The sequence below is a fragment of the Carettochelys insculpta genome, chromosome 18 (assembly GCF_033958435.1).
Source record: "Carettochelys insculpta isolate YL-2023 chromosome 18, ASM3395843v1, whole genome shotgun sequence".
In the NCBI taxonomy this organism is placed as follows: domain Eukaryota; kingdom Metazoa; phylum Chordata; order Testudines; family Carettochelyidae; genus Carettochelys; species Carettochelys insculpta.
In genome coordinates this window covers 8,405,917-8,432,948 of record NC_134154.1, presented here as the reverse complement: position 1 = coordinate 8,432,948, position 27,032 = coordinate 8,405,917, and the positions used below count along the sequence as shown (strand labels likewise).

The 27,032-nt window shown below is 46.7% G+C and overlaps 1 protein-coding gene across 2 annotated transcripts in view; it reads right to left on the bottom strand.

Annotated features, from left to right (window-relative positions):
- RBM19 (RNA binding motif protein 19) overlaps positions 1-27,032 on the bottom strand; it is a 127,600-nt gene that overhangs the window by 50,620 nt on the left and 49,948 nt on the right. For both annotated transcript variants that reach the window (XR_012647999.1, XM_075012654.1), the window contains exon 22: positions 4,747-4,852. Coding sequence is in view for 1 of the 2 variants with exons in the window: in XM_075012654.1 (XP_074868755.1) it covers positions 4,747-4,852 (106 nt within the window). In the remaining variant the exon portion in view is untranslated. The remainder of the gene's footprint in view (positions 1-4,746; positions 4,853-27,032) is intronic.

The following is a 27,032-nucleotide window of genomic DNA, read 5'->3' as shown; positions in this document are numbered from 1 at the left end:
GTCTACTGTACTTAGAGAAGGTAACTGAGCCAACCATTAACTAGCTCTTTGTCAAGCGAAACAGATTCGCCTCCTTGAGTCTGTCACTTTCGCACATTTTCTAATCCTTTAATTGTTCTTGCAGCTCTTCTCCAAACACACTCCAATGTATTAATGTCTGACATTTTTCTGATGTGCTGCAACATTACAGTAACATCACATACTGGTCATTTCTCACTGCAAATGCTGCCAAGATGTCAGGACGTGGTGGTGAGATCCCTTGAGAACACATCCTCCCTTCCCAGGGCCTCCGCTCGAAGGCTGCTGGATCCTCCTCCCCCGTGCTCCTCTTGATCTGCTGTGATGATGGGAGAAGGCAGGACCCTCTTACTCTCTGCTGCACTATTTCTTCTCGATTTCTTGGGGAGGAAGAGTCTACGTATGCTTTCAGTCTCCCATTTACTGCTCTCCAAGCTCCCCGGCAACTCAGATCGCTGCAAGAGACCTTCATATCTGGAGAGTCCAGGAAAGAGTGACTCAAGGAAAAACAGGGTGCACATCAGAGCTGTACAGCCTGAACTCTTCCTGACCACTCTGGGCATCAACATCTGACTGGTTTTCCTGATCTTCAACCGACTCTCATTCTTTGGAAAGTGGAGAAGTTCCTGGGTTTCTCCATCTTTTCCATACTCCAAGCATTTCCTTAAGTCAGCGCTCTCTGAAACTGCCATGAAATCATTACATAGTCTGAAAAAAACCAGGAAGGCAGATGAAGCCTGCGCTTGCGTAGGGCGTGCCATCACAGGCGGTGGGGAGACTTTTGGGAGGTCATAACATGCTCGTAAAGAGGATGTGACGCAGGAGAAGATGCGCTGCAAAGGTGCAGGTGGCCCACCGTGAACCTGAGGTTCTGCTGGTAGGAAGAATGGATAGAAATGTGGATGTACTTGTCCTTTAGGTTGCGAGTGGCATACCAATCCCCCAGATCCTAAGAGGGGATGATGGTGTCCTGAGACACCACGCGGAAGCTGAGACACCATGAACTTGTTGAGCGCCAGAGGTCCAGGATGGGTCGCCACCCTCCATTCGCCTTGGGAACCACAAAGTAGTGAGAATAGAAACACCTGTCCCTGTACTGAAGGGGCACCTCCTCCACTGCCCCTAGGTTCAGAAGGGACTGAACTTCTGTGAGGAGGAGCTGCTTGTGAGAAGGGTCCCTGAAGAGGGATGAGTGGCCGCTCAGAGTGGAGCGGAACAGGACAGCATATCCTGATGAAATAGTCCTGTGGGCCCAGCGGCCCAACATGATGGCCAACCAGGCTGGGAGGAACAGCCAGGCTGTTTAAGAAAGGGCAAGGCAGGATCCAGTGGTGCAGCTACTTTGGTCTCAAGGGCATCATCCAAAGGAGTGCTTTGATGAGGATTTTGACTGACTGCGACCAGCCTCCAGACTGCTGGTGGGGAGGCTGGTGATGGGAGTGGTGGCTTTATCATTGATAGAAGTCTGAGTACCCATGGGGTTGGAAGGGCCTGGACTGCTGCTGGTGCTACTGAGTCTATGGCTTAAAGGGCTTCAACTGCGTAGCAGGCACATGCATGCCTAAGGACTTCATGGTGCTGCCTTGAGGTCGTGGAGGCAGATGTCAACCTGTTGAGCAAACAAGCCCTGGCAGTTGAAAGCGAGGTCCTGGATAGTTTGCTGGGACCACCAGAGAGAGTACAGCTGGTGCCAGCCAGGCCACCCAATGCATGGCTAAGCCTGAGGCAGTAGAACAGGTGGCAGAGCTGGCCACATAGAGAGCCGCCTGCAGGCAGGTGCAAGACACCACCTTGCCCTCCTACGTAAGGGTCAAGAATTCCTCCCTCAGGTCCTCAGGGGGAGCCTTAAACTTGAGAGCCGCGGCCCAGAAGTCATCGTCATAGCGGCTCAGGACGACCACCTGGTTAGCCACCCGAAGCATAAGGCCCTCCAACCAAACAGACCTTTCGTCCAAAGAGATCTAGGCCCTGGTATCTTTGGAGTTTAGGGCCAGAGCCTGCTGACCTTGGCAATTTTTTTTCTTGTTCTGTTTTGTTTTCAGCATCCACCACCAATGAGCAGAGTGGTGGCTGTGTGTAGAGGTACTCGTAGCCTTTTCTTGTTGTAAAATACTTGCATTTTAGACCACAAGCAGTTGGGGGTGGGATAGAGAGCAGTGTCTGACAAACAGTAGAGGCACTTGTCATGATAGTCTTGTTAAAGGGAAGGGCCACACAGGATGGCCTTTCTGTGTCCAGAAAGTCACAGGTGGGGTCAGAAGACTCAGTAACCAGCTCTGGAAGATGAAGGCTGGTGGCCACACAGTGGAGAAAGACCAGAGCGCTTTCTAGTCAGTGGGTGGAGACTCTGAGGCTGACGCACCTGCCATGGCTTAGTCTGGGAGGAGCTGGAGGATGCCAAGGGGGTGCCACTGGTGCAGGGTCCTCCACAAGAGGAGATGTCACCGCAGGAGAAGTAGGGTGGCAGGAGCCCTGAGGTGGACGGTTAGCAGCAGTCTCAAGAGCCTTTCAAGTAGATGTTGTATGTAACCAGACAGTGGGCAACAATTCATGGTATATCCAGGGTGCCCAGTATAGGCACCAAGCTGGGGTCCGACTAGGCAGCAGCAGAGTCCTGTTCCAGGCCTTGAGGATCCGACACCAGAGAGCCATAGAACAAGGCAGGAGAAAGAAAGTGGGAAGGTTAAGAAGGAGCCGTTTCTGGAGGAGTCTCTGGAGGAGCGCAGCCAACAACTAACAGTGCACGAGGTCTCAGGGGATTGACAAGACGAGCGAAAGCAGTGAGGACAGCGAGAACGGCGCTGGGGCAAAGAGTGCTGAGAATGGGTTTGAGGCCCGAGAAGAATGACGTCAAGCAGAGCGGCGCCACTGTGAGACAGGAAAAGGAGAAGCCAATTGGTGCAGGGGCAGGGACCAGCGGCGGGAACAAGATCAGCGCCTAGAGGTATCACGGTGTGGAGAATACTTCTTCACATAGAAAACGGTAGGGAACCGTGCCGTAGCAGCGGGTACTTTGCTACAACAATGGAACAGCCACCATGATAAGAGGAGAACTGATGGCCGCCAGGTCACCTGGGTCATATATAGGCTTCATATAGGTGCCACTCCAGGGGGCTCCCCAGATGACCTGGCCAGTGGTTGTTAGGGGAAAACTTTCTGACAGCTGTGCACATTCGCACACACTTAACTTGTGCAGACATGAGCAACACATCCCAAAGAAGAAGGTGACAATCCTGCACTGGTCTTCAGGGACATTGAGCTAATAGCCGGTTTCTTTCTCAACTGGAAGGGGCCAATCCTCGCTGATGAGAGGAGGAAAGGATAAGGGAGACAGGAAGTGCAGCTGTATGACACAATGTGCCATGCTCGCCCCAGTGTAAGTCTCCTGAACATCAGCATGCACCTGGGCCTGCAAGCCTGAGAAGGGACAAACTGCTCAAAATCAAACCCTTTAAGTCATTGAGAAATTGCAGAGAATGTCAAATAGCATTTGGAAGAGTTTCAAGTGCTGCCTGCTTGCATGCCATTCTTGTGCTCTTACAGACTAGAAGCATCATCATGACGTCTCAGCCAATCAGAAAGAACAGGTTTGCTTGGAAAGCCAGGAAAACCTGCAGGTCCCACATTTGAGTAAGGTCCAACCGGGTTCTATGCTGCAAGTAACAATTAGCTTTCCAGGCTGGAGCTGCAGCAATTGAAGAGCAAGGCCCTTCTATCTTCTCCTAACACCTGCTACCCTGGAAGGCCTCACTTACTCCAATCACTGCAAATTCACTTGGCTCCTGATCACATTCCCCATGTCAGTGGCTATGGCCCTATATTACAGAGTCCTTTAATAACATCTCCTTCACTGAGTATGCGATTCTTCTGTGGTCTATTAGTCCCAATGGCTAGTTTTCCCCCCAGCTCCAGGCTGCTTCTAGCTCTAACACTGCTCAGCACCATTCTGCCAGGCTCAACACCTATTGCTCTTTCACATACTGCCCTGCTTCAGGAAAAGACTCTGGGGGTGATGAAAGTCCACTAAGGCTAAGTGGGTTTTACATCAGATAATTTCTTTTTGAAATAATGTTACAGGCCTGGCTGTTTAGAAACAGGTCTTTTATGAAGGTATTGCTTAGCTCCTCAGGTGGCCTGTCTGCAAGGCGTGCCAGGAAGGAGATCTCAAGCTTCACTGAGCCAAGGCCTGGAGGGGGTGGGGAGACCGAAGCCTGAGCCTGATGGAACCAGGCTCCCTGAGGACAGTAAGGGGGAAGCCAAAGCCCCAGGACTTGAGCCCCAGCTAGGTGGCTATAATCTGAGCCCCACCACCCAGGGATGAAACCCTCAGGCTTCAACTTTGGCCCCAGGTCCTGGCGATCAGGCTTCAGCTTCATCCCCAGACACCAGCCAGTCCAAGCCAGCCCTGACGACCCCATTAAAAGAGAGATTCATGACCCACTTTTGTGCCCCAACCCACAGCCTACGAACCACGGCATTTGCATTGTCTTCCTTCGACAAGGGCTCCAGTTGATTCATTCGGCTGAACACTTAGGATAATGAACCACTGCAAAGTTCAAGTGCAGACAAGGAAAGGCACAACTAAGTAAGCTACAGACTGCTGGAACCTGGGCTCAGTCCCACCCTAGAAAAGGCCATTGTCTGTTTTCTGGCCTTTCACTTAAAGAACATCGTTCAAGAGCTGGAAAGAGAAGGGACAGGGAGAGAGAACCCTGCTGGAGTGCTCACCTTGGCATCCTGTTTGGTGAGGAAATCTACAAACCCAAAGCCACGGTGTGATCCTGTCCCAGCCATCTTCTTTGGCAGGCGGACGGTCTTCAGCTCTCCAAAGGTGCTGTGAAAAAGAGACGGGGAAATACTTGGGTAAGAGCCCACCTCATTTCTGAGTCAAGGCAGTGGCACTACAGGGATGTCCCCTTTCATGGACGTCTTGCAGGCGTTGCAGTTATAGAATCATCACTAGGCAAAACGCTGCACCCTAACTAACCCATTGCCCGCTAGGCCACATTTCGTGGCAAACCTTGGCAGCTCAGGGTGCCCCATTTGAACACTTCCCAGCAGAGCAGAAGATGTCTTTTTAGTATTTGGCATGTTTCTCTCCTGGGAGGAAACTGAGAATTTGTACTGTACACAGCAACGAAGGGTCCTGTGGCACCTTATAGACTAACAGAAAAGTTTTGAGCATGAGCTTTCCTGAGCACAGACTCACTTCATCAGACGCATCTGATGAAGTGAGTCTGCGCTCACGAAAGCTCATGCTCAAAACTTTTCTGTTAGTCTGTAAGGTGCCACAGGACCCTTCGTTGCTGTTACAGATCCAGACTAACACGGCTACCCCTCCGATACTGTACACAGTGCTGGATACGCAAGTACATCTCCTTGTTAAATCAGGCAGCAACATTTTTGGTCACAATTTATGCTGAACTCCCCATTCCTTTCAGGTGGTATTTAAAATCAGCTGTGGATATGACCCAGGAAAGGACAGGAGCCCATAACCTTAGAAAGCCACGCCAGGCAGGCCCACAGCGCTAGCGTCTTTCCAGGAATCTCTCTCCCATCTCCCACAGGTTCCACTCCTCACTCCCTGTGAGCAGGAGCATCCTCTGAGCACCAGCGTAACTTATAAAGCATTAAAGAAGCACGCAGCTGAGTAGTTCTCTCCCAGTCCTGTTATTCCCTGACTGAAGAGCCCTCAATGAGCTGGGGCAGGACAACTTAGCTTGTGAGAGCTCACGGCTCATTCTGAACGCTTTCCCTTCTCCTCACCCCCTCTCCCTGGAGAGAAAAAGAAACTGCCATTTTAGAAATTCCACAACAAGACTCCACCTTCCCTGCATACGCGCTTCCTTTCCTTTCTTTTTTTTTTTTTTTTTCCCAAACGTTCAGTTATCATACATATATGCGCAAATTGCTGACAATAAATATTTAACGTGGACTGGGTCTGAAGAGACATGTGATTTTATTTGAAAATCTACACACACACACACACAAAGGGGTCGGAGATGCTACCGTGCCAAAGAGCGACTGGGACTAAACACAGTAAAGGCCATAAATGCTCTCGCGAAATGATATAAGCTAAATCCAGAGAGTTAACCCGCTGCACTGGCAGCATGACCAGGCATTCATCTATCCAATTTCCTCCGGCAGCGCGGTGTGTAAATGTAGCATTATGAATCCTCAAAATGAATCTGCACGTCTGCTCCGCCGAGCTCCCCCCTCACCCTGCCCCTTTTGAGATGGCGCTAAGGAAACAAACAAACAGAATAAAACAGAAGAGACACAACAGCCTTGGAGAGCAGAAATGCTCCAGTCTAAAAGCGGCAGAAACATTACATTGTTTTCAGTGGTCAATCTCCCACAAGGCAGCTGGGAGTGGGGGTGAGAGCGAGGGACTGATACTGCAAGAACTCCATCTATTTCTCTATTATTGTTTGCATTAGAGGGATGCCTGGGTGAGCTAACCAAGACTGGGGCCCTGCTACCTATGCACACAAGTAAGAGTCTCTGCCCCAAAGAGACTGCAGTCCAAAGGGACAAGACAGTGAGAAAAGAAGGGGAGAAAAAGTGATTTGCCCACGCCATTCCAACAGGTCAGTGGTCAGATTAAAACCTAGGTCTACTGGTTACCAGTCCAGTGCCCTAACCACAAGACAGGAGCATACCCCACCTCCATGGCAGGTTGGTTCTTTGGTGACACTGCCTGGTGGGGAATGCAGGAAGACGAACCTTTAAAAGGGAACACGCACACAAAAGGATATTAAGAATACCTTGACTTTATACAACATGACTCCCACAGAAAGAAATCTCACCCTGTAAGGCCCACAACTCTCGGGTGAGACAAGTGTACTCTACCCCCATTTTAACAAAAGGGGGAAAAAAAGGCACAAAGGCCCAGATTTTTTAGTATAGTGCCATTCATTTTCAGCGAGACTGAAACACCTAAGTCAGATGTTGCATCAATGAACCGAGCAACACTGAAATATCTTTGAAAATCTGGGTCAGAGGACTGGGTGACTTGACCAGGTCACACATGCAGGTTGTGGCAAAGATGGGAAATGAGCCCTGCTCTTCTGCCTCCCAGGTAGATCTACACGAGGGAAGAAAGTTGATTTCAGATTTGCAGTTCGAGCTATGCCATTAGCGTAGCTAGACTCAACATATCAGAATCAACGTTCCTCCCTAGTGTAGTCCAGGGCTTGGAAGGCTCGTGTCGACATCCTTTACTCCACCCGATAACAGGCGTGGCAAAACCGAACTCCAGAAGATCAACCTTCCCACATTGATCTTCTGGTAAGTATAAAACCACCCCTAGTCCTGCGCCTGACCAACAAGAAGCCAGGTAAGAGGGTCAGTGAGGAAAACACGCTGAATTGCTTTATTCTCTCACTGACATGGTGGCCCTGTTCTAACTGCCACATGATTATAATCGTTAGTGCCGATCCCTGGGGACTGCTTTGGGCGATTTCCCTTCAGACTCAAGCACAGGACATCGGTAACAGCAAGAGGTAAATGTAACCATGATCCAGGCACCAGGACAGATTTAACCCACTGGTAGTGGCTCCATGAGAGCAAGTTACACCACCATGGGAGCTAAGCAGGTTCTGATCTCTTGGGCCTAGGACATGGAAAGGGCTGGAGGGGTGAAATCAGACTTGAGCTACTTGACAGCAATGTCCCTGGAGCAACTGCTGCTGGGCTCAGAAGAAAATGCCGCCTGGCCTTCTTCAGTGAGAGATTGGGGCATGGGAAGAAAGGTATCCACTGCAGCTCCCAAAGGAAGCACAGATGACCCCACTGGGGATAGGGAGAAAAGCCACCCCACTGTGTTGATAATTAGAAACTATAACACAGCAATTACCATACAAGCAGCTGTGAATGAAATGGAGAGACTGGGCCTTTAATGTTCCCCTCGCCACCTCGGTGGAGAAATTCACACCTCCCGCAGCCAATTATTTCCTTCATCTAGCTATTTGTTTTGTTTTTGCGGGGGTGGGGAGGAGAGAGGGGAAGAGCCAATTATCTTCCTCTGAACTGGATATCCCTTAGGTACAGGGAGGGAAGTGTGCTTAACACCAGCTCAGGTCCACGACACTCCCCTCTCCCTTCTCTACAGCCAACTCGGGAGGCACACAAATCCCACTTGCCCACAGGTGTCTGGGTGAAAATAGGGCTTCCTCTGTGGCAGGGGAGGGCTTCCCTGAGGGAAGCAAAGCAGAGAGGGTGGGCACGGAACCTGGCTGTTGGCGCTATTAACACAAAGCGACGCACTGTGTGAGCCGTACCTTCTCCTCCTCTCCGTGTATGAAGGAAAACCCCAGTGAGGCTCAGAAGTGGCACCTACCTCTTTCTTCATGGGATGCTGCGTGACCAAGACCAGAGCTCAAACTCCCTGAAGCAACTCAGTGACCAAGCTGAGATGCGGGGAGGGGAATCTGAATTCCCTCAGTTGGGCCATGCTACTTCTCTGTCAACTGAGCACAGGAGAAAGTAGTTCTGCTATTAAAATTCAGTGAGTGCCAAGGCAGAAGAAGGCTCTGGTGCTAGGATACCTAACTATGAACACCAGGGTTTCTTCCCTAGCAGGCTAGTGCCACAGTTCACTCACTGCCTCAGAGCGTCACAGGACTCACAGGGCTACGGATGCATAACCTCCCCCTCCATTAAAGATGCAGTGAAGACTTTGCTTCATATTGATCACAATCACACACAGACAACAACCTGTTAGCCTGGCTGGGGTGAAACATCTATATGGATTCGGGAAGAGAGGGTTGCATACTTCCCCTCCACTGCAGGCAAGCTCAGATCTGCATCTGTACACCCACAAATGGCAGGATCTCAACGGAGATGCAAGACCGGGAGGATTCACTGGGGTAAGCCAACATTCTCAGATGGCAGAAGAGCAAGGTGAGCGGCTTTCCTGTCCAAGACCTAGTGAGTGCTGGACATCAGTGATTCCACTGAAACATACATGGCACATTGCAGGTTTGCAGCCTGTCTATGGCTTTGCTGGCCCCCGTAACATTCCCACCTTAATGGCAACTCTTCCAGTAACTGGGTGGGATCAACTTAATCAAGTGGGTGAAGCAGAAGGAAGCTGCAGGACACATCTTCCAGTGGGAACCAGCGAGTTGAAAGAAGGAGCCTATTGTCTGCTACCTGTGAGAATATTATGTTACTCTTCAATGGGCTGGGAGCTTTGGTTTAGTTTGGTACATAACAAAAAAGCCGGTTTGGCACCTCTTAGAACAGGAAGGCCCCAGATATTTGATGTTAGCCTTTGTACTTCTTTAAGCATGAATATGAAGGAAAAAACAAATAAGCATGGCCACATACGTGCCTCCAAAACACCTGCATTTCCTTGCAGCGCCTGCTGCTGTTGCCAATAAGCACCATCCTCCTTGTCATTAAGGCCTGTAACCTGGGGGTCATCACTAACCCTTCCACCTTCTTTTGCCTTAAACATCCACTTAGGAAGGAACAATCAGTCACGCACATATGGAATGGGATGTGACTGTCTAGGAAAGAGTACTGCAGAAAAAAAGCTTTGGTCATAGAGGAGAGCAAACTAAACATGAGTGAGCAGCATGACACTGTTACAAAAAAAATAAATAAATAAAAGCAAACCTCATTCTGGGATGCTTTGACAGGAGTTGTAAGCAAGACGGGAAGCAATTCTTTTGCACTATTCTGCACTGATTAGAGCTCAGCTGGAGTACTGTGTCCAGTTCTGGGCACCACAATTCAGGAAAGACGCAGAGAAATTGGAGAAGGCCCAGAGAAGAGCAACAAAAATGATTAAAGGTGTAGAAAACATGCTCTATGAGGGAAGACAGAAAGAACTGGGTTTGTTTAGCTTGAGAAAGAGAAGACAGAGAGGACACGGTAACAGCTTTCAAGTACCTAAAAGGCTGTAACAAGGAGGAGAGAGAAAAATTATTTTCCTTAGCTTCTGATGATAGGAGAAGGTGCAATGGGCTTAAACTGAAGCAAGGGAGGTTTAGGTTGGACATTAAGAAAAACTTCTTAACTGTCAGGGTGGTTGAACACTGGTATAAACTGCCTGAGGAGGTTGTGGGATCACTAACATTCGAGATATTTAAGAGCGGGTTAGACAAACATCTCTCAGGGATGATCTAGATGGTGACTGGTCCTGCCGTGAGTTCAGGGGCCTGCACTTGATGACCTCTTGAGGTCCCTTTCAGTTCTACTAGTCTATGATCCAGATCACGCCTAAATCTTGCCTCCATAACACTTCTAAGGTTCATCACCTTGCTGGCCCACACTCCAAATGCTTTCCAGGCCCTCATCTCAATTACTATCTTTTCCTGCTTCCTGACACCCCTTGTCCCATCATCCATATTCTGCACTCCAGCTCCATCAGCTTGTACCTCCAATGGAGTCTTCATTTTCCACCCTGTTTAGCTCTGACTTCTGGTCCTGACCATCAACTCTTTTATCGTCCTCCGGAACTTATTTACCTGCTCTTTTCTCTTATTGTGTTGCCTGTCGCTCACAGTCACTGCTGAACCAGCCACCTCAGTCTTGATGGCCTATCTATGCATGTCTCCCCCAACTTGCTCTCTCTGCTTTCTTCTGCAGTTGTCCCTGCATACTCTCCATGGGCTCCTACCCTTTTCTCTTTCAAATTCTCTTCAAACTTACCTCTGCTGTGAGGCCTAGAAGAAAAATCAGCCAAGAAATGCTAGCTCAGCAAGACACATTCCAACCCTGACTACTCTCTCTCTCTGCTGTGTCCTTTTAGCCCATTCTCCATACGAATAATGTCTATTTTGATTGTAAGTTCTTCAGGGCAGGGAGCTTTTCTTCCTCACTGCAGAGTGTCTAGCATGCCGTTGGCACTACATAAATAACACAGAGATTGGAATGGATGCTTCCATAATTTCACCCGTTCACATTACACATTTCTAAAATGCTGTCATTATTCTTAGACCCAACACTGACAAAAAATTAATCAGAATTAGCTGAAAGACTCTCAAAAGGAAAGAGAGCACAATTTTCACCACTGATCTGTACAAGCGATTGCAGAAGAAACTATATACACTGCATCCCATGAACAAGATGGTTAATGTGTTGCGAAAGAGTAATCCCCTGAAGGACACACGCCCCGCCAAAAATATATGCTCAAAAGCTCATCTCCCATTCCAAGGAAATCTCTGCAAGGCCTAGTAAAGAAAAGATTTAACAGTTTGCCAGTAACGCAGGGGTGCATAGAGGGCTTTCTGGACAATGCATACAAAGTTCCCAAGGAGGCATGAGCAGTGCCTCCCTTCACTGACCTGCAAAATGCTCTTTGCAGCATCAGGCCTAAATTCAACATCATCTGAACAAAATTTAGTCATCGTTTGGCAATGATTTTCTTAATTTTTTTTTTCCATAAATCACCTCCAAAAAGCAATTTGCCAACCAATATTTCTCCCCAGTCTCTGCTCCGGCCCGATTTCCTGATTACGGAGGGATAATGGCTTCTTTTCTTTTTCTCCTCTTTTTGGAATGAAGAATCCTGCCAAATAGTTTTGCCCTTCGGCTGAGTTGTGGTCAGTTCCACCCCCTGCATGAGAGAGTTAATGAAATACACAGCAGAATGTTCCTCCCCCTCAGGTCTTCAGCTGACTCCAGTACAGCTAATCCCATTACAAGAAAATAACGTGGATAATTCAAGCTAATGAAATCGTTACAAGAATGTGGACAGCCAGAGGTGGACATTCAGAACCAATTTAACACTCTTTGGTGTCGTTATCCCCAGCACAGGAAATATCTGAAAGGAGGAGTTTTTTTAAAAAAAAAAAAGTCTTCCTCTCTTGTTAGCTTAAATCCTGTGAGAGAGTTCAGGAATTAATCTGCCACATATCTTCCCTATTACTATCATCACCATCATCAGTAATGTCTCCTCAGTAACCTCTGAAAATTAATGAACGAATGCAAGGGAAAGAGGGCAGGAACAGAGCAGAACCTTCTAACAGGCTGGAGCAAGTCTGTCCTCCTGACCAGCAGCCTCCGACGAGAGAACTGCCTTAGGAGGGACTTTCTAGCCAAACAGGCATTGGTTTGCACAGCTAAAGCAATCTTAAGAATTGGCTACTCTTACAATAACCAAATCTGAACTCTTCTCACCAATGGACTTTACCGTCACCACATAATCACTTTGGGAGGGGCTACTGATCACCACCTTTCACCTCCAAAATGAGGAGTTACAAGCAGGGGTCCATTTAGCATGGATCACAAGCATGCATACTGGCATGCTTCTTGTTCTTTAAAATGCCAGAGATAACTTTTAGGGGTAGAGCACAAGCAGATGCCAGTATTTAGAGGTATGCTACCTCTTACTTAGCTGCAAAGGCTGATCAGTTAAATAATCCAATAGTGAGGACATGACAATGGAATTGTGAATTCTGTTCTGGGCTTGGCCACAGATTTGCAGTATGACCTTGAGAAAGTCACAACAGCCCTGTTTGGAGGTGTTTGCCACCTGCAAAATAGGGATCATATTTACCCATCTCATGGAGCAGGGTGAGGCTTAATTCCTTAATTAACGTTAGCAGAGAGCATTGGGATAAAAACGGTGCAATGCAAATGTACCCCTTGAAAAGGTTTGAAGAAAAATAATGACACACTCCAAATGGTCTGATGAGTTTTAAGGCACAAGAGTGTGATTTTGGTTTGCAAACAAGGCAAACCGCCTCAAGCCCTGGGTGATTAAGAGAGAGAAAGGTTTCAGAATGAGCTGGTCAATTGAGGCTTTGCAGCCAAAGGGCACCTAGCAGTTATTCTGTGGTGTGCATGTGGTTTGAGCTAGCACAGAAGCGAGTCAGCAGGAGGACTTTCCTTTCTATGACAAAAGGAGAAATGCCAGGGAGCAAGAGGGGTTGGAGGTGGCAGCGTGGCTCATGGGAAGCACCTGGAATTAATGCCACAGTGGGTTTCGCAGAGCGCTCTCTTGCGAACATGTCTAATTACATCCAGACGGCGCTTTTGGTGCACCTGCCACAACAACTGTTTATCTCGCCGCCGAGTTAAAGAGCATCATTTGCAAAGTTCGCTAGGAAGGAAAGCCAATTATCATGTCGCCGGCAAGGCACAAAGCATCCTCTCACTTTATCTACGCTGATCGCTCTCCACAGTCCGGCAGAGGAGCCTTTCATGCTAATTTCTGACGCTCCACCCCCACCCAACTCCCCCGCTTGGAAGAGGATTCTAAAACCTCTGCAAGAACTGGCCCATCAGCAAACCTGTGACACGGCCGCAGAGGGAGTCTAGGGAGAAATAAGTGTTCCAAAACCCAGGCTTCTTGTCTGATTGCTCCTCCACCACAAACCCACTCCTATTTCGCTGCAAAAATATTCAAAACACCCCAGATCCGGTGAGATGTCAAACAGCAGCTGGATCAGGCAGCCCCTGACTTGGGAAACTGTGCAATATCCTAATTACAGTGGTCATTAGTGACACCCACACAAAGAAAGGACTTGCAAACGAAGTGTGGCTTTCTCTCTTTTGAACTTACTAAGAATACAGGAAGAGGTGGCGACTCGTCAACAGGCCCAGCTTCAAGTGGTAAAATAAAATGACATGTTGTGAACAGGTAAAAAAGCTGCTGATGAAGTGAGCAGGATGCAGGGAGAACAGATCCTGGTGCTGGCGTCCTCGATTTCTACATCCTCTTTCTGTAGTACTTCCAAAATCCTCTCTTTGGCCATTGCACAGGGCAGGAGGTACATTGCTTTTTGTTGAGCCTTGCTATTCACTTCTACCCTACTGCACCGCTCACACTGCCAGCTTGCTGAGATTGAACCAGCCAACAACTGTTGCCTTACGATCGTCACTTCTTTCCAGTCTCAAACCTACTTTTTCCTCCTCCTCACTCCCCCACCACTGTGCTCATGTCCCATCAGGCGTTCTCTCTCTAGCTATGGCTACACTAGAGAGAGATGTTTTGTTGACAAAACTCATGGGATGTCCACACTAAAAATGCCTTCTGTCGACAATAACTCTATGGAATGCGGCACTTTGGTCGACAGCCTTCTGTCTCTCCCCCACAACGCAGAAGGCCTTTCTTGGCAGAATCTATTGACAAAAAAGCCCTGTGGACGCTCTAGGGGGCCCCCTGTCTGCTGTGCTTCCAGTTGGCCAGTCTGTCGAAAGAGCAGCTGGGTAGTCCGGCCACTCACTGTTGACAGAGCAGATCACTTTTTTGATCCACTTTGCTGCCTGGCTGCAATCTGCAGATAGAAGTTTTGTCGCAAGATATCTTCTTATGTTAACCTCTGTTGACAGGTCACTGCAGTGTGGACACAGCCTCTATGATTCGGCACTGGAGCGCTATGGCTAAGTATCTTGGCTTTTCTCTTCTAGCGCTAACTCTTTGCCTGCCTTGCCTGCTTGTTTTCTGTTATGTCAAATCCCTTCCTTTCTTCATTCTCCTGCTAATGGGTTGAAGTCTCTCCCCTTCCTCTTCTTGTCAGCCAATATCTTCCTCTCACACAGGACCACCGGTTGTCTTATCTATTTTCGCTGCTGATTGAAGTTTTATCGTGAAGTCCTCCACCTTCCCAGGCACTTGGGATTAAATGCATCTGCACAGACCATGTGATGATGCAGCAGGATGGAGCAAGCACAAAGCTCAGCTTCAGGTCCCAAGCAGAGCTAGCAACATGGTATACAGCGGAAGAAACATACTTCACCTGCTGCTGACAGATGCAGAGTAGCTGTTTAGGGGATTAAGCATCAGCTTTTGTAGACCTGGACTCCCCCAGCCACAAACATCCCTCCAGGTTTACTCAGTGTTTCCCATGAGAGAGAAGTCCAAGGTGGCATTCAGTATTTGCTTATCACATTCATTATCATTAAGGCCCTACTTCAATCATAGGAAGATTGCCAAATACCTGTGGCTGAGTTGCAGACAAGCCATGGAAAATCACCTTTGTTATTGACGGTAATTTAGAAAAGCTGACAACAGTGAGAGCCCCGACACCTGCCGGGCTGACGACAGGACTTCCTGCTGTCAGCCACCTGGGAGACAGAGAGGGGGCCCTGAGGCTGAAACTAGGGCCCTCCCTTTGGGATCACACTGCAGTTTGACAGTGGAAGCTTAACATTGTGGGATCCATGATAATGCAAATAAAATGGAGCCTTAATCGTCATTATCCAAAAGGCCTTAATGAGGAACAACCAACCACATTTCAAAATTCAAGTTTACAACCCTAGCAAACTGTCAGCAATACCTCCTCAGTCCTACCCACTCAGCCTCTAGCTAGCACCCTCCTCAGGACCCTTCTCCACACCGCGCTACAGGCACAGCAGCTTGAGTGTTATCTGACAGCTCACAAAGCGTCCGCTCTGCTTCCAGTAACACCTCATGCATGTGGGATACAACACTGTGTGGTTCTAATATAGGACTCCATTGAAAACAGCTGGTCCAATTCCTAAGTCTTTTCCCCTTCACATCATCCTACATGTTCAAAGCTCATCATACCTGAGAGAATTTTTTTTTTAGTATCTTAACCCGTATATGTAGAATCAGAGGCCTGGAAGGGACCGAAATAAGTTGTCTAGTCCACTCCCCTGCACTCATGGCAGGACTATTTTTTTTTTTATCTAGACCATCCCTGACAAGGGTTTGTCTAACCTGTTCTTAAAAACCTCTAAGGAAGGAGACTCCACAGTGTCCAGGCAATTATTTCAGTGGTTAACTACCCTGGCAGGACATTTTTCCTAATGTCCATCCCGAATCTCTTGCAATTTAAGCCCATTGCTGCTTCTCCTCTCATCGGGAGATGAGGAAGAATATTTTTTTCTCTCTCCTTGTTACAACCTTTTATGGACTTGAAAACCATTACATCCCCTCATTTTTCTTTTTCTCAAACTAAATAAGCCCATTTTTTTTCCAATCTTCCCTCATAACTCATGTTTTCTAGACCTTTAATCATTTTTGTTGCTCTTGTGTGGACTTCTTCCAGTTTGTTCACATCGTTCCTGCAGTGTGGCACCCAGAACTGAATACAGTACTCTAGTTAAGCTCTAATCAGTGTGGAGTAAAGTAGAATTTTTTTTTTTGGTTTCCTTCTCATACATCCCAGAATGATGTTTGCTTTTCATGCAACCATGTTACACTCTTCAACCATCTTTAGCTTGTGGACCACTATGGCCCCCAGATCCCTTCCCACAGTACTCCTTTCCTAGACAGTCCTTTCCCATTATGTACGTGTGCAACTGACTGCTCCCTCCTAAGTGTCCTTATTGAATTTCATCCTATTTACTTCAGGCAATTTCCCTAGTTTGCCCTGTCTCTCATCATCCTGCTCCGTTCTGGCAGAGATTGAAATGCATTTGTACATGGGCTCCACTTCTGGTGTGCAAAGGGAAATAAGTTGCTGTATCTCCACCACTTACCTCCTCATGATATAATCATTTGCCAAATCATTATTAGATAGAAATCCAACAGTCCCAATATTCACCCCTAGGTTTACCCATGATATTTACTGCATTTTCTATGGTATTCAGGTGCAACCCTACCTGCTGCTTCTGAGTACTTATGGATTCGCCCTCAATACCCACACAAAACAGACCACTACCGCCCTTCACAGACGGGGAAACCTGAGGCAGATGCTTACCAAAGGCCACAAAGTGAGTTTGCGGCAAAGGCAGGATCAGGATCCTGGTCTCCTTAGCATCAGTTCCGAACACTTCCCACAAACCCATCCTTCCTCTCTCAAGAGCATTCTAGGAAGCCATTCACCAGCACTGTTTCTCATTGCTGTTTTCAGAATATGACAACATGTTGTGCCTCACTCAGTTTATTTTCCTTAATGGTTGCTTATAAAGGATCTTACCGAAAGCTTTCTGAAATTCCAAGTAAATTAGTAATTAGGCAGGTTTTCAGAATGATAATTATGGCCTTTCATGCCCTCTGATGCATTATTTACCTGAGAAGATATTCATAATTAGGGCTCTTTTCTATAACTGGTATTACAGGCACTAAATTCTACTTTAGTCCATCCTGTAATTACACTGTTAGCCTGCATGCTGAACAGAATCCACATAATTCCACAAACTGGGCAAAAAAATCTTTTCAGCAGCCCAGTGAAGGGATTTAAAATTTCAATATCCCTCCATTTAACTCATTTTTAAACAGGTGCTACCATTGGGGTTGGCTTCCTAATTTCATTTCATTTAATCCCACTTTGCAAGGCTTAATGTTTTGCAAGATACTAAATTCTGTAAAGAGATTTACTTTAAAGCTAGTGTTAAAGGGGCATTTTCTTTCCCAGGTCTACACAGATTTGCAGTGATTGTGGAAGCCAAATTGTATTGTCTCAAATTCTCTCTCTTCTCTCCCTCCCTGCACACTTCTTCTGCCTCCCAAATGATGATTATTTTTCGACAGCTTCTCAGCTGCAGCTAGAGGAGAATGACAGACATAGACAGGTAGAGTTGCCATGGTACAACTGTCACAGTAATTTAGCTCTACAGTGCCCGCTCCTGCAGAATAATTTAACCAGCTACAGTGGCGGGAGGAAAGGTGGGGAACGCTGGGTGGCTGAGCCCAAATAAGCTTCGCCTGCAGGAGAACCCAGTTCAAGCCCCATCTCGGAAGCTGCATATTGGTGATCAATGCTGGGTCCACAGAGGCAGTGACTAAAAGATCCCCCTGGAATGTCTTTGGAATGAGATGTACAGAAATGGATTAGACTGGAGGAGCTATAAAGTCTAGCTAGCTCCACTGCCTGAGCTACTGGGAATGCGCTCCGCAAACATATTCCGTCTGTCTCCCCTAAATGATTAAGTCAACAGTAACCTCAAATTCTTTTATGCATCCCTCCCTGTAGCATTTAACTGCTTGATCAGAGTGTTCAGTAGTGACAAGGTATCTGCTTAACTTCTGAATTTATTCTTGCACTTTAAAACCCTGATCACACATTACACCGCTGAAGCCGCCAACAATCTTGCCTGGAAACCTTATACACATTTACGCATCGAGGCTCAGATTTTTCAAAGCCACACAGGAGGCTTTGACACTCAATCCCTGCTACTTTTAATGGAAACTGGGCATCCAACTCTATTAGTTGGCTTGAAAATCCCAGCCCAACCTCATTTAAATCAGTTACTTCTCCCCATTTCACAAAATGGGCGAACATGCTTGGTTCCCAAGACCAGTGTTAAGAATTTTCCCTTCCTATAGGTTCCACCTCCCTGCTCCAGCACCCTTGGGTCCTGGAACATGGAATTTTGCCAGACTGGGGAGGACAATGATCCCCGGCTGGCTTCCAGGCCAGCTCCCAGGCTCCCCTCCTGGCTGTTGGCCACTTCCCAGCTGCCAACCCTAGCCACCAGCTCCTCGCCCCGGCTTCAGGCCACCAGCTCCCTGGCCACACCATGGTTGCCTGCTCTCCAGCACCAGGGAGGCGCTGCCATCCCCCCGTTGCTGGCTTAACTGTAGCTGCCAGTTTGGGCTGGAGCTTGCAGCATTCAATTCTCAGCTGGCTCCCACTCCAGGCTGCTTGGGCTCTCTGGCTCAGCAACATCCATGGTCATGCCAAACTAGAGTGTCATGGATTTTAGAGGTTCAACCTGTAGTACCATCCTTCAGTCTTCACAACACGCTTTTTAAAAAGACAGTGGTATTTACACAAGGCGAATAATCCTCATTCCATTAATGCCAGGCAAAGCCTTTGGCTGGTGAAGCTGTTAATACCCAAAGCAGGATGTGTTACTTATCATAACAAAGGCAGTTCTGTCACATACTGCTGTATGGTGCAGCTTGGGTGGTTATTTGGGTATGAATAAAAGGTGGGGCAGATGGAAAGGAATTGATCCACCACTGATTTTTGCGTGTGTGCATGTGGTGATTTGTTTACCTTCGTTGTTCCATGCATGTATGTTGTAGTTATCCTACATGGGCCACTTTGTAGGCTAGGTTATTACAGATTCATTCAGGCCTTCATGTGGATTTTGTGTAGTGCAAAGGAGTGCAGAACCTCTATGAAAAGGCTTCCTGCAGACCAGTGGTTCCCAAACTTTTCAGCATCACGCCCCTCACATCTTCTTTACCATCATCCAACCACCCTTTTAACCTCCTCCTCCTCCCCGCTCGCCCCCCAACCTACACTCCTTTGCAGGAGGCAGCTAGCTCCATGTGGGACTTTGCTGGCAGCCTGCTTTTTATAGCAGCGCCGCCAGGTCGCCCATGTAAAATAGCAGGGCCTGAGAGCTGGAAGCAAAGGCCGCTTCTTTCTTGCAGTAGGGGGAATGAAGTCGGGGGGAGACTGGGTCGCCTCACGCGACCCCCTGGAATTTCTTCATGCTCCCCAGTTTTGGAAACCAGGCTGCAGAGAGAGGAGGTTGCCCTGGCTGCACCTTAGAGCATAGCTTGCACCAGGTTTTACAGCTAGTATGCCAGTATCTTCATTTCTAAAGATTGACAGTTCGAAGTTAAATACCTGCAGCTGGCCCTTGTCACCTGACCCAGGCTGTAAAATAGCAGTCTAGACACTTGGGCTGGAGTGCAAGCTCTGAGACCTTGTATGGAAAAGGTTGGTCTCAAAGTCCAACCAGCTACACCACAACTGTACAGCCCTGCAGCCACAGTTTGCTGGCCAGGGCCTGCCACAGGGGCTTACCTGCAGGTGACAAGTCCTGCTCTCTTATACACAGATGCAGCTGCCACTGAGTGACACACCTCCATGAATCAACAGGGAGATCTATCGTCAACTGCCCTAAACCACATACGAGACCATCTGAGGCTGAAGCCAAGCGAGAGCGCCAGCCATGCAGAGCGTCTGACAGGAGCTGGGATTCTAGCCTGTAACTGTCTGCACAGATCACCTGACAGAAGCAGGCCACAGCATTCAGAAAGCATCGAGTCACCATGGTAGTGACACAAAGGTCAGAATTTCAAAATGTCCCATGGCTGGACGGGGCACCGACCTCCCTTCGAAACCCTTCCCCTTGAAAATCCCAGTCTCAATCCCTATATTGCAGCCATGGTCAAAAATAGTTTAAACTAAAAAAAAGCCTGTAGCCCCAGATATATTGATGACATCTTTATGATTGGACTCATGGTATAGAGACTCTAGAAGAACTGCACAGAGACTTTAACAATCTGTACCCCACCATCAACTTATAACTCGACCACTCCATGTGAGAGAGATATTTCCTGGACACTACAGTACAAATCAAGGATGGCCTGATTGGTACCACACTCCATCAGAAACCCACTGATCGCTATACTTACCTACATGCTTCCAGCTTCCATCCTGCACGCATAACTAGATCCACTGTTTACAGTCAAGCCTCCAGGTACAATCGCATTTGCTCTGATCCTACTGACAAAGACTGAAGATTACAAGATCTTTACCAAATATTCATAAACCTGAATTACCCACCAGGAGAAATTAAAAAAAAAAAAAAAAAATCAGCAGGGCCAGATGAATACCCAGAGACCAGCTACTCCAAAATAGGCCCCAAAAAGCCAAGAACAGAACACCACTGGTCATTACCTACAGACCCCAACTCAAACCACTGCAACGCATTAAAGACCTACAACCTATCCTTAATCAGGATGACACACTCCAGAAGGCCCTAGGTGACAGGCCTATTCTCTCCTACAGACAACCTCCCAACCTTTCGAGGATTCTCACCAACAACCACAGTCTATACCGCAGGAACAACAGTCCTGGTACCTTTCCTTGCAACAAAGCCCATTGCCAGCTTTGTCCACATATCTATTCTGGAGATACCATCACTGGACCTAACCAGGTTATTCACAGAATCACGGGCACATTCTCATGTTCCTCAACTAATATCATATATGCCATCATGTGCCAACAATGCCCACATGCTTTGTATATTGGACAGACTTCAAACTCTCTTAGACAAAGAATTAATGGGCACAAAACAGACATAAAAATACTCCTGATCCATAAACCGGTCAGCCAGCATTTTAATGGAGTGGGCCATTCTGTTAGTGACCTGAAAGTTTGCATCTTACTGATGAGGAATTTTCACAACAGATTGGAAAGAGAGGCTGCTGAACTCTTTTATATTCAAATTTGATACTTTAACACATGGTTTGAACTGGGATGGGATTTTTTTAGGCCATTATAGGGGCTCTTTTGCATACTTGGCTTAATCTAATTCTTGACTCTCCCCTGCCACAACTTCTGCCCCTCTACTCTCTGATTTGCTCACCTTGGTAACATATTTCTGATTTGTCAACCTTGATTACTATTTTTGGTTCTCTGTGCCTTAAATATTGAGTCTGTTCTGGTATGGCTATGATCTGAAGAAGTGTGTCTGTCCCACGAAAGCTCATCACCTAATAAATGATTTTGTTAGTCTTTAAAAGTGCTACTGGACTGCTTTTTTGTTTTCATAGTATACAGACTAGCACGGCTTTCTCTCTGTTATTTCAAACCCACTTGCCCATGCCCTCCTCCTACGTCAGTCAGTTTCAAAGATAGAAATTTAAATTCTCAGTACAGTAAACTCTTTCGTATCTGGCAGCGCTGGGACCAGGAATTTGCCAGACAGTCTGGATAATAGAGAGGTATACCTAGAAGTGTATAACACTAAAGAAAAACAAGATTAGATATGAAGAAACAAACAAAAAGTGTATTCAGAGGACTTTATTTACCAACAACAGTAGTATCGCACACTGTAAATAGACTGTAGTTACTATATTTATTTGTACTTATTTTTACCATACTGTACATACAAAAACGTAACTGAAATTTACTTATGGTTAAAATGCCAGTTGATAGTATGTCGGGTACGTTAAGAGTTTACTGTACAATGCAGGACGTAAGTAACTGAGAACACGTTCTGTTGTTCACCTTATTTATCACCACCAAGAAAAGCCCCAGTGAACAACGTGAGAACACAGTGTACGTCAGATACTCGGCTGACAGGCATTAATTTCAGGTTCAGTTATAGCAGACTGCATCTGATCTGATGGAGAATAAATGCAGACACACCAGGTATTTTTAGGCAGATGCCTATCTAAACACAGTTATATGACCAAGACCATTGCCATTCCTATAAAGCTGAAAAATCACTTCAAAAATAACCAAATTAATAATTTTAGTCAGAAGAACAGAGGAAGATTAAAAATGTAAATACATTAAAAATGAAGTTTACATGCAGTGCTTCTGTTCTCATTATTTGAGCATAACAGTCACGAGTTCCCAGAACTCAGCATGGACTCCAAAGAAAAGAAGCTTCCCCATCCGTCTCTCAGGTCTTTCAAAAATTGGGATTAGCTATAGCAGCAGTGTCCAATAGGAATTCAAAGACTGTCACAGTTGCGGTGGTTGTCCTGCCATATTCGTCACATCATGTTACACAAACCTTCCTCCCAACTTTATATAAGCAGGCGCTGCTAGCTCCCCGCCCCCAATAAATGCCCTCCCCCTCCCATTCTAATTCAATGCCAGCAACTCACCACAGCCGCAGCCACCACGCGCTTCTCCCACCAAGTGGTGGGGCGTGTGCGCAGAGCGGGTGGACAGCGCTCCCCGCCTGCAGCTCTCAGGAGGAGCCACATTCAAAGGCTCCAAGAGTCTCGTGGAGCAGCTGGAGAGCTGTGGCTTGGCCACCCTCGTATTAGCCACAACAGTGTCCTCTTTGCCACATGTGGCGAGCGGAGAACATATTGGACACCCCTGGGGTATAGCATTAGAACATGTATGGCACAAAAGGATCAGGAAGTTAACATATGCAGTCAGAGTCTGATGAAATGAAAAAAAAACTGTTCAAATGCAAAGTATTAGGTGTCCATTTTGTGTCACACAAGCCAAATAAAGCCTCATGTCCAAGTATTTAGTCGCTGTAGGTTGTCTCGCATAAGCATCTTACTAAACACAACCGCAGCACACAAGAACTTAGTTTTAAGAGTCTCTGTTTGCATGTGTAATGATCAGCTGATGCTGTATTAGTATAATAGAGCTACCTAGTCCTTTTAAGTGGGCTTGTGCTCATTGTACCCTGATCAGATACGAGCAAGTGCACAAGCATGTACAGTCTTCAGGCAATGTCTTGCAGAAATGTTTACTATGAAGAGAGGAAACATGGATGCTCTTGTGGTTTTGGCACTGGACAAGGACTCAGGAGATGTTTCAGTTGCCAGTCCTGACATGGACTTCCTGTGCGATCTTTGGTAAACTACACTTGTGCCTCAGTTTCTCATCTGTGGACTAGGAACGGTATTTGTTTTCTCAACCCGTTGTGAGGAAGGAGTGTGCCATTGTATGTAGGCACAGTGGCAAGCACCATGGAGTCCTGATTTTTATTGGGATAATACAGTAATACAAATGAATAATAAACAGCGCTTACTAGCATGAGTGGTTCCACTGATGAGCCTTAACCTCATTTACCCGACTCTGCTGCACAGGGGGTAGAAGGGCCTTACATATAATTTATGCTGATGTTAAGGAGCTTTTACTGAACCAGAGCTGTGTAAATTGGCTTTCACGTACAGGAGAATAAGGCCCAGAGTTAGGAGAGTATCTTGTGTTTTAAATTAAGGTGGATCTAATAATTTATTAAAAAAATGACACTACCGTTCAATGCTCAGAGTAATCACACGACAAAAGCACAGCTTAACTGCACCATGAAAATTGCGTTCTTTGCACGTGTGTGTTTATTAAGGTATAAGGTTCCTGCATGCTTTGAATCTGAAGCACAGGAAGTCCATTCATTTTGAGCATGTAACACTAGATTCTGTCAGCGGAGCTTACATTTTTTGTGCTGTCTGGAGAAGGGCAAAAATGGTTTATTCCTTGATCAGGTATTAACTTAGGAAGAGTCCACAATATTGCCATATAGATTTAAAGAACATGCAAGAGAAATTTACTCAAGCCAGGCTGTACCTAGCCACGGTTCTGTTAAATATGGTCCTGTTGTATTGGCATGCAATATACTGTAAGCAGAGCACACCCGTGTAATAGCAGCTGTGAACCCTGGCTACATAACCTCACTAATTTAATAAATAGACTGACGAGATTAAGTGGCTGCTTAGACAGCTTTACCACCCTCCTCCTTCCCCCCACCCATTAAAAACCTCTTAAATAAAACAAATTAAACCACACAGACACAGACACAGAAAACCTCCCATGCTGCCTGAGCATTTTATAACTCCATCCTCCAGCAGGAGCCAGAAAAATGCAAATGAATCCAGAGTCCAGAAGAATGGCTCACTGAAGACTCAGGAGTTATGTTTTGGTTCCCCCTCATCCCCCTTCCGCTAAAAAAATTGTAATAATATTCAGCACAATGCCATAGGTGTCTGCAACCAATCAGAGGCGATGGCAGATGCTTGCACCTTGCTGACAGATGCTGTCAAAATAGCCTTGCAGTCACGGGCTCAATAATAATGTGAAAATGAGATACAAATGAGAGACTATCAGAGAGAGGTGGTGGCACTGCACACTCTAACAAACTCAGAGAGATGTTAACTGACCCAAGTACTATAAGAAGGGAGGAAAGGAAATACCCCAAAATAACCTGCCATTACCAAATGTTTTAAGGAGACATGCCTAAAAGGGGAGAATGGAATTCACCTTTGCCAAGCAACAAACCTTTTTAATAAACACCACCTTGTGTTTATGAACTGCATTTTCAGTCCTCAAAGCATTACAGTTAGCATACACCACAGAGATCTTTTCCCTTGGTGAAATGCAGCCACTTATGGGGTGGGGCAAAAGAACAGTTTTCTGCCAGGAACACAACCAAATTGTTTTGAGAGTCAGGAAGGATAATAACTTCTCACCACTGAAATAGCAAGGAAACATGTTTAGGAAAATAGCCCCTTTATAGACTGGGGCAATTACATCCTAAGTCAACTAGAGCTCCAATTCCTACAGCTATGATGGGGTGAAGAAGCCTTCGGGCTCACATTTTCAAATATAGGCCTCCACCCTGATACTCACAAGATATGCTTGCGTCAGACAAACAGTACCTGTCTGGGCATCCAGTTGTCAGTGTTGTAGGCAAAAGACAAATATCAGAGAGGTAGCTGTGTTAGTCTGTATCTTCAAAAAGAACAAGAAGTCCTGTGGTACCTTATAGACTAACAGATATTTTGGAGCATCAGCTTTCATGGGCAAAGACCCGCTTCATCTGATGAAGCATCTGAAGCACGTTTTTGCCCACAAAAGCTGATGCTCCAAAATATCTATTAGTTTATAAGGTGCCACGGGACTTCTTGTAGGCAAGAGACTTACACTTAGATTGTGAAGATCAGAAGCAACTATGGTCTAGGTCTTACAGGCTAACTCAGAGCAGAATAGATTCATATATTACTGAGCCAGAAAGGATCACTGTGATCTAACTGGACTTCCTGAGGCACTGCTGCACATGTGCAAAATTTTTATGTCCAGCAAACACGTTGTCAAAGAGATGCTGCAATTAACATCTTTTGTCCAGAAGAGGCTGCTGGTCCTGGGCAGTAGCAGAGCCAGCTCCAAATAAGGAGCAGAACAGGCTGCATTCCTCACAGCACCGTCCTTGCGGTCAAACCAGGAGGCATGGGATATGTGGGAATGGACATCATGGGGCACATGGGGTTGCCGGAGGGTGGGGAGGTCACAGAGTAGGGCTCAGAAGGGCTGGTGAGGAGGGGGAATGAGGCTGAGCCTGAATGGATGCAGAAACAAATGGAAATGGATAAAGTGGAGGTGCAAGGCCACATGGGGCTGGGGAGTGTGGCTTGCGGGTTATAGAAAATACATTTCTATATTCTAAGTTTAATGACTTACTCCAAGTTCTGTATTAATATGCCTACTCAGGAATCTATTTATCAAAGAGTATTTCCTGAATCTTTCTTGTCATTCGTATGGTTACAGCCATATTCGCTGATGGGTATTTTGAAATAAATTGCCAAAATAATTGAAACTGATGTGATTATGCTGTTATTTGGACAAATCAAATATGCAGATTTTTTTAAATGTAGTACATACAATGTTTAATTTTTGGCACAGAATTCCTATGCAACTGCCCCCAGGACTTCCCTGGGTTCCCTAACTCCTCTTTGAACTGGAACATCTTGTTTAAAAAGAGACTGTCTTGGTTTTAAAATGGCCAGTGATGAACAATCCATCACAAAATTAAGTTAACTACTCACCTCTCTTAAAAATCTGCATTTGAGTTCCATTCTGAACACGAGTTTGCCTCTGGAAGACTGTTTCTAAGTTGGACCAAGCATAGTTGCCCTTTAAAGATAAACGCACTGTATCGCGCTAACAAAAAGTGATCCTTAAGCAAACATTCTGCAGTCTTCTGACCTTCTGCTGGAGAATACCTAGAGTAGGGATTTCTACAGGAAAACAGTGTATCTTATGGGAGGACAGTAGGGTACAGATGTACATGGACTTATCATGGGAAAACACCACACATGGGGCTCAGATATAAGCATTCTTAGCTAGGAAGCTTTCCTAGCAGAAGTTATAGCTATCAGAAAAACTGTCCTCCAGGAAAGGTAGGAGAGAGGGCAGATAACCAAGCTTGTGGCCCCTCTGGCTAAGACCAAGCTGAAGTACCACAGGGGAACCAGATGATGTACTTGCAGTAAAGCCTGTCTAAGACTTTCAGGGAGCAGCTGACCACCAGGTGAACAACACCGGCCTATCTCCCTCCAAGTGATAGGCGGAAATCACTGCCAGGAACATTCACAAAGATGATGTTGTGAGGCCTTGCTGCTTGAGGATAGTGGGTATGAGCAGCTGGGGGAAAGGGGTGGAAGTGGCAGCAGCCTTGGCAGAATGGCCTGGAGGCTCCATACCACTACTCTGATCAGCTGGAATTCTGGCCAATCAGAACAGTGGAGGGTGGTGTCTGGGAAGAAGATGACACCCCCCGCAACTCCCACCCTGTTCCTGCTACCTTCCCCAATCCCTCACCTCCACCCCGCACCCTCCCTTCCACATCCTGCATCACAAACCCATCTGCACCCTGACTCCGATCCAGACCCCACATCCCAGCCCATTCCTATACCTCCATCCCATTCA